Source organism: Dendrobates tinctorius, unplaced genomic scaffold (assembly GCF_039654945.1).
Source record: "Dendrobates tinctorius isolate UK_male_01 unplaced genomic scaffold, ASM3965494v1 ptg000241l, whole genome shotgun sequence".
Taxonomy (NCBI): Eukaryota; Metazoa; Chordata; class Amphibia; order Anura; family Dendrobatidae; genus Dendrobates; species Dendrobates tinctorius.
In genome coordinates, this window is record NW_027361908.1 from 1,723,138 (window position 1) to 1,735,764 (window position 12,627).

The 12,627-nt window shown below is 46.1% G+C and overlaps 1 protein-coding gene across 2 annotated transcripts in view; it reads right to left on the bottom strand.

The window, feature by feature from the left end:
- REEP2 (receptor accessory protein 2) overlaps positions 1–12,627 on the bottom strand; it is a 56,844-nt gene that overhangs the window by 19,596 nt on the left and 24,621 nt on the right. For both annotated transcript variants that reach the window (XM_073556890.1, XM_073556889.1), the window contains exons 4-5: positions 11,345–11,465; positions 9,653–9,766 (exon numbers count right to left, since the gene is read on the bottom strand). In XM_073556890.1, the coding sequence (XP_073412991.1) occupies positions 9,653–9,766; positions 11,345–11,465 (235 nt within the window). The remainder of the gene's footprint in view (positions 1–9,652; positions 9,767–11,344; positions 11,466–12,627) is intronic.

Consider the following 12,627-nt stretch of genomic DNA (forward strand, 5'->3'; position numbering starts at 1 on the left):
GGGGAACATTGCCTGAGCAGAAGGAATCAACTGTTTTTCCAGGATAACCTTGTATGCGGCTTGATTCATACGTCCTTTGCAAAGATTAACTTGCCCAATTCCAGCTTTGCTGAAGCATCCCCAGATCATCACGGATCCTCCACCAAATTTCACAGTGGGTGCAAGATACTGTAGCTTGTACGCCTCTTCAGGTCTCTGTCTAACCATTAGATGACCAGGTGTTGGGGAAAGCTGAAAATTAGATTCATCAGAGATTACCTTACGCCAGTCCTCTATGGTCCAATCCTTATGGTCTTTGGCAAACTTCAGCCTGGCCCTCCTTTTCTTCTCATTGATGAAAGGCTTTTTTTCTAGCTTTACATGACTTGAACCCTGCCTCTAGGAGCCTGTTACGAACTGTTCTTGCCATGCACTTCACCCAAGATGCCATTTGCCATTCCTTTTGTAGGTCACTTGATGTCATCCTGCGGTTGCTGAGTGACATTCGAATAAGATGACGGTCATCCCGGTTAGTGGAGAGTCGTTTTCGCCCTCTGCTGGTCTGTAGATTTGTTGTCCCCAGTGTCTGCTGCTTGACCTTGTTGTAATGGACTGCCGTCTTAGACAATTTAAGGATGGAGGCAACGTGACGCTCACTGTGTCCCTCTGCTAATAAAGCTAGAATTGAGCCCTTCTTTTTCTCACTCAAGACTTTTCTTTTCAACTCCTTTGGCATGGTTAAAAGTTATTTTTTTATTCCTATTACTTTTGTGATATAACTAGCACTTGTTTTGCTATCCAGCTTTCCCTATTGCAAGAGGATTGTGAACACCACTGCAGGGCTTTTTATACTTTCCTTCGTTAAATAAGATTTGGTTCACGTGATCACCTAATGAGAAACACATTAAGTGGAATGAGGTGTACTCTGTTTGGAATTCAGCTGACACTGGAATGGAGTGGCTGTCTGACATGTAGAGTAGCTGATTTTTATAAAACTGCAGTGGTCTCTTAATTTTTGCCAGAGCTGTAAATACATATCATTTATTATGATCACACTTGTGATGTATTGATCCTTACAGCAGTAGCTACTGTTTACATTGCAATATGCATTTTATAATTTAATTATATCAGTTGCATCATAATTTTGTAACAATTTTTTGTATAAATTTGCTATTATAACTATATTGTGATATAACTGCATGTGCAATATAATAATCTCATTAATTTTTGATAATTCATATTAACGTTGTTACCACGGCTGGTCGGGTGCGGAAAATCTCCAGGAGTGGACCCTCTGGATCGTGGCACCGAGGGGCCGCCCCGGGCGAGCTGCCAGGTGGAGCCGACCCCTATACAGGGATCGTTAGGAGCAGGCCCAGGGGTTCGGGAACCACGATAGCCGGTACCAAGAGGGGCGGCTCAGAGTGGACTGGAGTAGAAGCACAAGACTGTAGGAGATAGGACCAGAGTGGGGTTGCGGGACTGCAGCATAGACAGCAGGACGGAGCAGGATAACTGGAGACAGGACCGGAGCAGGACTGCGGGACTGGAGCCTAGACAGCAAGACGGAGCAGGAACACGGGAGGCAGGACTGGAGTATGACTGCAGGGCTGGAAGGTAGATAGCAGGACGGAGTAGGAACACGGGAGGCAGGACTGGAGTAGGACTGCAGGGCTGAAGCGTAGATAGCAGGACGGAGCAGGAACACGGAGTACAGGACTGTGAGACTGCGGCAGGAACCACGGAGTACAGGACTGAGAGACTGCGGCAGGAACACGAGGAAGCAGGACCTAGTGTGCTAGCAAACACAACAATCAGGCACCTCCCTCAAAGGAGGACGGCCTGATATGCCCCTGTCTGGACTGCCAGTGGTTCGGTGGTGCTTCCGGGTCAGGGCATTGCCGGAGCATAATTGACAGAAGGGACTGCCGTGGATGTCGGACGGCGGAGGCTGCGGCGCGGGAGCGGAGGCCGGGTGAGTATGCAGTGGCGGGGTGACAAACGTCAAGGGCATAGTTCATGTATTGTTTTGAATTTAATCAATTATTTATATTTATGAATTATTTTGAACAATTGAGTGGCCGCAACACTAAGCATACACAGGGAGAATATGCGGCCAATCACAATGTTTCAATAACGATATTTCAACTAAATGAGAATAATTCGTGACACTTTAAAGACGCTCTGCTGTTTGAAAATTAGGTTTAATTATCTATTCCTGTTAGTATACTCGAGCATTTATCTCTGCATTTTTTCAGTACGTTTTTCTGATTTTACCATAAAATAAATAAATATATATATATATATATATATATATATATATATATATATATATATATATATATATATATATATATTTTTTTTTTTTTTTTTAATTATGATACAATAAAAATAAATATATATACATTCTTTCTCTTCACTTCATTTGCTAAAATAAAACCTATACCTGGTTTTGTGTTTACAGTTGTGCTCAAATGTTCACATACCCAGACAGAATTTTTGATTTCTTGGCGTTTTTAGAGAAAACACAGTAGTTTGACGATAAATGGCTTCACCCAACCACTAACCATGAGTGGAGAAAAGTTTTGGTGTTAGTCATATTCTTTGAAAAAAGGCCAAGAAAGCAAAAATTCTGCCAGGGTACGTAAACTTTTGAGCACAACTGCATCTGAGGTTTTATTTACCCAATTTTAAAGTCCTACGTGACAAACATTTATGTTCCAATATGAGAAAGTCTTAGTTACTCACCGGTTAACGGTATTTTTCGGAGTCCATGACAGCACCACCTGAGAGAGGGGATCCGCCCTTTAGGAACAGGAAACCTACAGATACAAAAAGGGTGGCACCTCTCCCACGCATCAGTTGGATTACAGAGCACAAGAGGACTTCCAAGGTTAATGCATGATTTATGTACAGTATTCTTTACAATTATAACTTTTATCACCAGTGAGTATAAACAAGAAAAAAGACGTGCACACCCCAATTAAACTAAAGGGAGGGAATATACGGGTGCTGTCATGGACTCCGAAAAATACCGTTAACCGGTGAGTAACTAAGACTTTATTTGATCGTCCATGACAGCACCACCTGAGAGATTTACAGAGAGTAATATCAGCTTTAGGGAGGGACTACAGCCTGCAGCACCCTTATACCAAAAGAGAGGTCTGTGGAAGCACCTAGGTCTAGCCTATAATGACTATAAAAGGTGCTCGGAGAGGACCAAGTAGCCGCCTTACATATCTGGTCGATGGAGACTTCTGATCTTTCGGCCCATGAGGTTGCCATTGCCCTGGTGGAATGCGCCCTCAGCTTTCCGGGTGGCGACCTGCCCTTTGATGTGTATGCTATTGCAATCGCCTCTCTAATCCATCTGGCTAGTGTATTTTTTGATGCTCTACAACCTTTTCTGGGGCCTTGATGAGAGATAAATAGGGCATTATCTTTCTTCCAGGGATCAGTGACTGACAGATATTCTATGAGGCCTCTCCTGACATCCAGGGTGTGTAGTTTCCTTTCCTTCTCATTAGTTGGATTAGGGAGGAAGGATGGCAGAACTATCTCCTGCGTCCTATGGAAACTAGAAACTACCTTTGGCAAGTACGCTGGATCAGGTCTGAGTATTACCCTATCCTCTTTAAACTGTAAATAAGGAGGACACCTAGATAAAGCCTGAATATCGCTTATTCTGCGAGCTGATGTCAGAGCTACCAGGAAGGCTACCTTGAGGGACAGGATTTTTAGGGAAGCCGACGAGATAGGTTCGAATGGAGTCTCTGTCATAGCAGTGAGGACTAGGTTCAAGTCCCACGGCATAAACCTATCCTTCATTATTGGCCTGGATCTACCTGCTGCCTTAATGAATCTGCTTATCCAATAATTACCAGAAATGTTGCAGCTAAACAGAGCCCCCAAGGCTGACACTTGTACTTTAAGGGTACTGGTAGAGAGTCCCATGTCTAGACCTTTTTGTAGGAACTCTAATATCTGCATTATAGGTGCTGAATCCCCAGCGATAACTTCTGAGTTTTGAAGGAATTTTTTCCAAATCCTGACGTAAATTTTTGTGGTAATGATTTTCCTACTTTTAAGAAGGGTGTTAATTAGGTCTGCGGAGAAACCCTTTTCTTCTAATAATGACCGTTCAAACTCCACGCCGTCAGATGAAGGCCAGCCACCTGAGGATGGAAGACTGGGCCCTGGGACAGGAGATCCGGGATGTCCGGCAGAACCCAAGGATCGGACACCGACATGGTCCTGAGGCATGAGAACCATGCTCTCCTGGGCCAAAACGGAGCGATGACTATCACCCTTGCTCTGTCTTTCCTGATTTTCCTCATCACTAGGGGTAGAAGAGATAGGGGAGGGAAGGCGTAGGCTAGTTTGAAGTCCCAGTTTATCAGGAAGGCATCTACCGCCAGAGGATTCTCTCTGGGATTCAGGGAGCAGAATTGTTCCAATTGAGTGTTGTCTCTGGTGGCGAATAGGTCTACCTCTGGATATCCCCACTTTTGAACAATCAGTTTGAATATGGAGGTGTTTAAAGACCATTCCCCTTGCTTTAGCCGATTGCGGCTTAAAAAGTCTGCCGTGATGTTGTCTTTTCCTTTTATATGCAATGCTGTTAAAGATAGGAAGTATTGTTCTGCTAGATGGAACCGTTCTGCTACCAACATCAGGGGTCTGGAACGAGTCCCGCCTTGGCGATTGATGTATGCCACGGTGACCTGAATGTCGGAGAACACTCGCACATGATGGCCCTGTAGATACACAAGGAGCTTTTTAGCCGCCTGTTCTACTGCCGTTAATTCTTTTAGGTTAGATGACATTCCTAACTGATGATGTTGCCATCGGTCCTGGACTAAAATTTCACCCATATGAGCTCCCCAACCGTAAGGACTAGCATCCGTGGTGACTATGCGGGTTACGTTATACTCCCAGGGCACCCCTTTTAATAAGTTATCCTTGTGTAACCACCACTCTAGGGACTCCCTTGTGTTACGGGATAAGGTTAGCTGACCCTCCAAGTAACCTCCAAGGACTTTTTGATGTAATAAGACCTCGCTCTGTAGTTTCCTTGCATGAAACTGGGCCCACTGGACTGCCGGGATACAGGCCGAGAGAGAGCCTAGAAGGGACATGGCTTTTCTGAGGGACATGGTGGGGTTATTGGAGGCGTTCAGGATCTGATAATGGAGGCGAACAAGCTTGTCCGGAGGCAGACGGCATTCCTGTTTTTCAGAATCCAGGGTTAGGCCCAAAAATTGTTGGACTTTCATTGGCTGCAACCGGGACTTTTTGACGTTCAGCAACCATCCTAACCGTTCTAGGGCAGACATTGCCTTTTGTAGCTGTTGTAAACAATGGTTCGCCGTTTTACCTACAATAAGAAAATCGTCCAGGTAGGGGATCACCAGAATGTTTGATTCACGTAGATGGGCCATGACCTCCGCTATCACCTTAGTAAACACTCGGGGAGCGACTGCCACTCCAAAAGGGAGGGCCGCATATTGGAAATGTCGAATTGACCCATCCAACTGAACCGCCACTCTGAGGAACCGCTGATGGCCTGCATGGATGGGTATATGGTAGTATGCGTCTTTTAAATCTAACACCACCATGAAGCAGTTTTGGAACAGCAATTTTATTGCAGATTTAATCGTTTCCATCTTAAAGGGACGTATGACCAAAAATTTGTTGAGGGCTTTAAGGTTAATTATTGTCCTAAAGGAGCTGTCCGGTTTGCGGACCAGGAACAGAGGGGAGTAGAATCCCTTCCCCCATTCTTCCTCTGGAACCTCTATCAGGACTTTCTTAGCGCACAGGTTATGAACCTCGGCTTCCAGGGCAGCTTGTTCTGCCGCAGATGACCTGAGTGGGGTGATTTTAAATTGATCAAGGGGAACCCTAGAAAAACTCTAGTCGTAGTCCCACGGCTATTATCCCCAATATCCAGCTGCTATTGGAGATCAGAGACCAGGATGGGTAGAAGGCAGCTAGTCTCCCCCTACTGGGGCCACTAGTCATTGGGGCGGCTTTTTCGTGTCCCGAGCTGGACCTTCCTGGCGCCCTCCCCCAAACATGAATCCTGTACCTTTCCTTTTTTTATCATCCCATCTGCCCTGATCTCTGGACGACCTTCTCCGGAAAACCCCTTTCCTGGCGAAGGGACGTCTGTACGAGGGGTTCGGGAGACTGGGAAATTTCTTTTTGTCATCTCCAGCTTTCTCCAACAATTCGTCCAAGACGGGACCGAATAGGTACTCCCCCTCGCAGGGAATGGAACAGAGACGGGACCGGGTTTGAATATCTCCTGGCCAGCATTTTAACCAGAGCGCTCTTCGCGCTGCATTAGACAGACCTGCGGCTTTTGCCGCCATTCTTGCAGAGTCTGCAGAAGCATCGGCTAAAAACGCTGCGGCATTCTGAATGATGGGTAAATTTTTCCGAATAGATGATCTTGAAGCTCCATCTCTTAGTTCGGAATCTAGCTGATCTAGCCAGACCATCATGGATCTGGCTGTACAGGTGGCAGCTACCGCTGGTCTTAACGCGCCTGCTGACATCTCCCATGTCCCTTTAAGGAAAGAATCTGCTTTCTTATCTAACGGATCTTTCAGGGAGGCCATATCGTCAAATGGTATGGCGGATTTTTTAGATGCTTTGGCTACTGCAGCATCTAGTTTCGGGGCTTTATCCCATCTGTTTACTACCGGGTCATCGAAGGGGTATCTCCGCTTAAAGGCTGGTGGCATGGAGCCCCTTTTCTCCGGTCTCTTCCATTCTCTATCAATTAGGCTCTGAACCTTTTCGTTCAATGGAAAGGCTTTACGTTTTTTGGGGTCCAACCCCCCGAACATAATGTCCTGTGCTGAGAGTTCTCGTTTTTTGTCCGCTACCCCCATGGTGGACCGTATAGCTTTCACTAATTTGTCCATCTGTTCTAAGGGGAAGCAGAACCGGCTAGAGTCTTCATCCGAGGAAGACGACGAGGAGGCCGAGGAGTCCGAGGAATTGTCCCCTTTCCCAGGGGCGACTGAGGCCTCCGAGCCCGAACCACTAGCCTCTCTTCTCCTAGAAGGTTCTCTTTGAGGTAAAGCTTTCATTTCTGCCCTGATCATGTCTCTCAGGTTTGAAGTGAAGTCAGGTGTCTCTTCCGCTACCTGCATAAACGGGGGAGAGTATAAGGGCCTGACAATCTACCCCTGGACTCCCTGTCCGTAATAACTCCTACCGTCTGCCGTATGCATGGCTGGCATAATTTTTTAGGGTGGCCATCTGGTAGGGGGGAACTACAGAGGGCACATTCCCTGTGTTTCTGTTTTCCCGTAACCTTCTTCCCCTGAAAAAAAACATAAAGGAACACTGCATCAGGGTACATTCACGGAGATCTCTTACCCATGCAGATGAGGCAGGTACCGGATCACGGAGGGAGGCAGGGGGGTCCTTTCTGGAGGAACTTTCGCGGCTCTGGTCGCTGGTTCGTTTCTGTCTCTTCTGCTGGCCACTCGCCTGTTTCTGCGGGTGTTCCTGCGTCTCGTTCTGCTGGACTAAGGGGGCTTCCGACGTCTCCATTGCTGGGGCCTTCAGAAGCACCCCAGCGGCGTCCCCATCTGCCTTATATGGCCTCCTGTCCGGGTCAGCAGGCATACTGCCCTAGCACCACCCACCCGGCATTTGCGTTCCCTCCCCCATGCTCCGGCCCCCCTCGCCTTCGCCGGGTCGCCGCGCGACCCCCGGACCGGCATGCACCCGCGGCGCGCGCCGGAGGCCGCCGGCACCCGACTTCCGGTATCGGCGCTATCGCTCCGCCCCTTCCGCCGCGTCACTTCCGCCGCTCAGAGCCCTGCGGGAGCGCGCGCGAAGGAGCCGCGCAGGCCCGCCCGGAGTGCCAGCACCCCCCGCGTCCGCCGCCATGAGCCCGGCCAGGAGACAGCACTGACCCGGAGGACCGGGCCTGGGGAAGCGCACCGGGGCATACCTACCAGGTGCTGGCTCTGGAGACGGCATCCACCGGACCCTTGCTCCACCTGCTTCGTCCACTGTCGTGGTGACCTACCCGGCCCCACCGTGGCGCTTCCAGGGACCCCGCACTGACCGAGGTAGGAGACCCCCTCGCTACCTGGGTCGGTCAGCCGGCCTGGGTATTCCATGATGATTCTGACGGACGATCTGTAGAGAGTCCTGTCCTCTAGGAACAGGAAACCAACTGATGCGTGGGAGAGGTGCCACCCTTTTTGTATCTGTAGGTTTCCTGTTCCTAAAGGGCGGATCCCCTCTCTCAGGTGGTGCTGTCATGGACGATCGAATAAAGTAAAGAGGGTATCCTTAATTTTTCTCATGACTGTATCTTCTTACATGGTAAGGGACGTGTACAAGTAAAGCTCAAGGCAGAATTACAGCTTAGCTTCTTTTAGAGCCTGATCATACGACTGCAAAAAAAAAAGGTTCATGAGTCCTTATTACCTTATTTCTCCTCATTCTGTGCCATATATTGATCCTAGCACCTGTCTATGCAGTACTAGCAATCTGTGTCCTTTGTAAATAAAATGTCGAGATAAGTAATTATGCTGATACCTGATATGCCATTTAATATCTGGATATACAGTATATTCTGATTCATAATCCATGAAGTAAAAGACCAATTTATTCCTGCATTATTTATTGAACTTTGGCATTTGTCACATATTGGAGGGAAGGTGCAGCTACTATAAGTGTAGACAGGTGAACTGGCATTGACTCATACATTTCTTCATAGTATATTTGGGTAATGTTACCTACAGTGAGGGCTGTATCTGTGTATGGAGAAAACATGTTCATAAACTATTGCCTTAGCCCTCATTTGTTATTAGGTTTCTTTAATTGTGTATATATTAAAGGGAACCTGACAGCTGAAATATATGCTGCCCGATCCATAGGGTAAGACACTGGCTGTATTATCTCAGCCCGGAAGGTTTAACTCTGAAACGCTGTGGCACGGGTCCGAGCTGCACTGGAGACTAGTCGTACAGGCTGATCCCTGGCGGCTTCTGCCTGCCTGCTGCCTTGGATGGAGAGGTCTTTGAATATATGTGCAATTGAGGTCTGTCGGTCAAAGACAGCAGGCAGTGAGAAGCCGCCTGTCCGACTAGTCTCCAGCTCAACTCGGTCCCCAGAGGCTTTTAAAGTAGGTTTTTCTCCAAAACGCTGCATCAAAGCTAACTTAATGGAGTCTGACAGCCTTTAAGTCAGCGCATAGAACTTCTATAGGCCTCCATACTATGGAGCCATGCTGTGTATAGGCTGTGTGCCCAGAACTGTACCCAGTTTTTACAGCCCTTTCTCGTCCACAGCTTCACTCACCATCTCCATATTCTCTCAAGGCTACCAAGCTCAAACCTTCCTAGCTTTTTCAACATCAGTACAGTCCTTTGTTCAAAAGCCCTAAATTTGCTTTATTTTATGCAGATTATTCGTATATTCCAACTAAAGTGATGTAAGAAGGTGAATACAGTCATTACCAATTTTATTCTCTAACCCTATTGTTTTCTCACTAGAAATCTTCCAAAGTAAGATGAGGAGGATCTATCAAAAATTCTAGAATACAGATATACAGATAATTATGGAAGGGACAGAGCAAAATAATGAAATTATTTTCAAATAAGTGATGCATTTCTGTAGTAAACTGTCATTTTACCTTTGTAGCTGCTGTCACTGCGGCATTCGCAGCAAGATTTAGGCCCCTTTTGCCCACACGCATCATTGTTTCATAGCTCTTGTCTCTCGCCTGAGCAATGTACTCATCAATCTCCTATAGGTGCACATACAAGAATTTTAATCATTTGAAGTCAAACTTCCAGAAACTAGTACACATGATTTTAAGGTACCATACAGCTTTATTTGATGCTGTACAATATGTCTTCTTTCTAAATTCAACAATGTAGTATGATATCTTAAAACTGCAACACCAGCCTCAAAATGATGGTCATAGTAGCATTTTGTAGTTACCAGTAATTTGTAATTGAAAAGAAAAAATAATGGGAATGATATCAATGCAACAGCATATGTATTACATCTTCTACCTTTTATTCAACGGCCGCTATATCATTCCATATTTAGAAACTATTATTTGATCCATACTATGATCAAAGCAACTTAAAGAGGTATTTTCAAGGTTGGGACAGGGTTAAGGGCCCGTTACACATAGCGATATCGCTAGCAATATCGCTGTAACGTCACTCGTTTTGTGACGTAGCAGCGATATTGCTAGCGATATCGCTACATGTGATACTTACCTCCGACCGGCTCCTCTACTGGCTATCACTGATCGCGCGAGAACGTCCTAGACCATTTCGCGTCAGGCACTTCCTGCTGGGCTTCCTGTGGCGCCGACGAGCGACGCGTGGACGCGGGCGGGAGGACGTCAGGATCGCCGCGTCTGACAGGTAAGTAGCGACCCCCGACCGCTGCTATGTCGCTGGTGAGATCTGCCTGTATGGCAGCTCACTAGCGACCACTTAGCGATGCACCAGCGATCCATATCGTTGTCGGGATCGCTGGTGCATCGCTTAGTGTAACGGTACCCTTAGGGGATTAGTTCCCCAATCGCTTGGGGTCCAACCGTTGGGACCTTTGCCGATTCCAAGAACCAGGGCTCTAAGAGCTAATGGAGTGGTGGTTAATCATGTATGCTACCACTCCATTGTTACTGCACACAGGAGGTCCCATACAGAATGAGTGGAGCGGCAGTGCACATGATTAACCACCACTATCCACAAAGGGCTTTTCAGAGCCCCAGTCCTCAAAATTAGGGGGGGGTAGGGGAGTCCCAGTGGTTGGACCCCAAGAAATTTGGAAGTTATTCCTTAGCCCTATTCTTGGGATGGTTGCGGGTCAGAGCAGTCTTATCCCCAGCAATTAGGAAGCTATCAAGTATCCAATGAAAAAGAGACACACTTCCATACTTGAGAACACCCCTTGAACTCTTCACACTAGCTGATGAGCCACATTAAAAAACTCAGCCCAATGTTAAGCCACAGGAAGATTATTATCTATACTAGGCCAGGTTTCCAATAAGGTTTCCATGACTCTTTTCTGGGCAACACTTATGGATCTTCCTCATATCAAGTACTAAAAGCAGGTTGTGGCTCTTAGCCACTGAAAGTGTTAAATAGTTATGGGGCACTAAACATTTTCCATGGACAACCTGGTAGTTATGCGCCTTTTCTCATTTGTGTATTTATTTTAATGTAATTTTTATTATACGTTACATTTTGTAAAGTGTTAAATATCTAGTGCCCCATGAACTGATACAAACACAAAACCAATATTGCTAGTTAAAAAATTAAAAAAAAAAAAAAAAAACGTACAGGAAAGCAAGTAAACATACCTTTTCCTTACTAGACAGTGTTGGATGCACAAACTTCCTATACAACACACTAGAGCCTTTGGTGTAAGGTGAAAGAAGCCAAATTACAAATGCAATTTTTAGCTCAAAATAAAAAGGAAACCTGAAAAAAAAAAAAAAAGATCTAAAATTAGCACTGAATAAACACGTCTTTGTTAATTAAAGAAAAAGATAAAAACTCAAGAACTTGCTTAAGAAAAAGTGAAAATTTAGTATATGAAAAGAGCAGGTGTAGAAAAGGAATATGAAGCTGAAAATAAAAAAATAAAAAAAAATGATATCATTCTCTTACTTTTACAATAGAATGGGGTGTTTTTTTTCCAAGTCCATGATATATTTCTAAGCTTACAGCTTTGACAAAAACAGGGATTTTTTTGTGTAGTCACCATAAAATCCTTTTCTCCGAGCCACTCATTGGGGGACACAGAACCATGGGTGTTATGCTGCTGCCACTAGGAGGACACTAAGCAAATACACAAAGAAATTAACTCCTCCTCTGCAGTATACACCCTCTGCTGGCTCTACATTGAACCAGTTCGGTACCAATGCAGCAGGATCTCGTAATTAGCAAACAAACCAAATAAAAAAAAAAACGCATTATGTCATAACCAAAGAATAACCACAAGCCAACAGGCTAACAGGGTGGGTGCTGTGTCCCCCAAGAAGTGGCTCAGAGAAAAGGATTTTACGGTGAGTACACACAAAAATCCCTGTTTCTCCTTCGCCTCATTGGGCGACAAAGGACCATGGAACATCCTAAAGCAGTCCCTGGGTGAGAAACAGCACGACAGCTGAAACCTTGTGTACCAAACAATTAAATCTGGCCTACAGATGTGATACTGCCGATTGCAGAATCCATCTGCCAAGGGCTGTATCTGTAGAAGATTGAGAATTAATGTTGTAATGTTTAACAAACGTGTGCAGGCTGGACCAAGTCGCAGCTTTGCAAACTTGCTGTGCCGGCGCCCGATGCCAAATGGCCCAGGAGGCCCCCACTGACCGAGTGGAGTGTTCCTTAATCCCCACTGGGATGGGCTGACCTCTGACACGGTAAGCCTCTTGGATCACAGAACGGATCCATCTGGCTATTGTAGCTTCAGAAGCAGGTAGGCCCTATGTGTCCCTCCGGAAACACAAAGAGGGAATCCAATTTGCGGAAAGACGCCGTTCGGGAACTGTATTTCCTGAGTGCTCTCACCAAATCCAAAGTGTGGAGAGCTTTCTCAGTACAATGGGTCAGAGCTGGGCAGAATGAGGGCAAAACT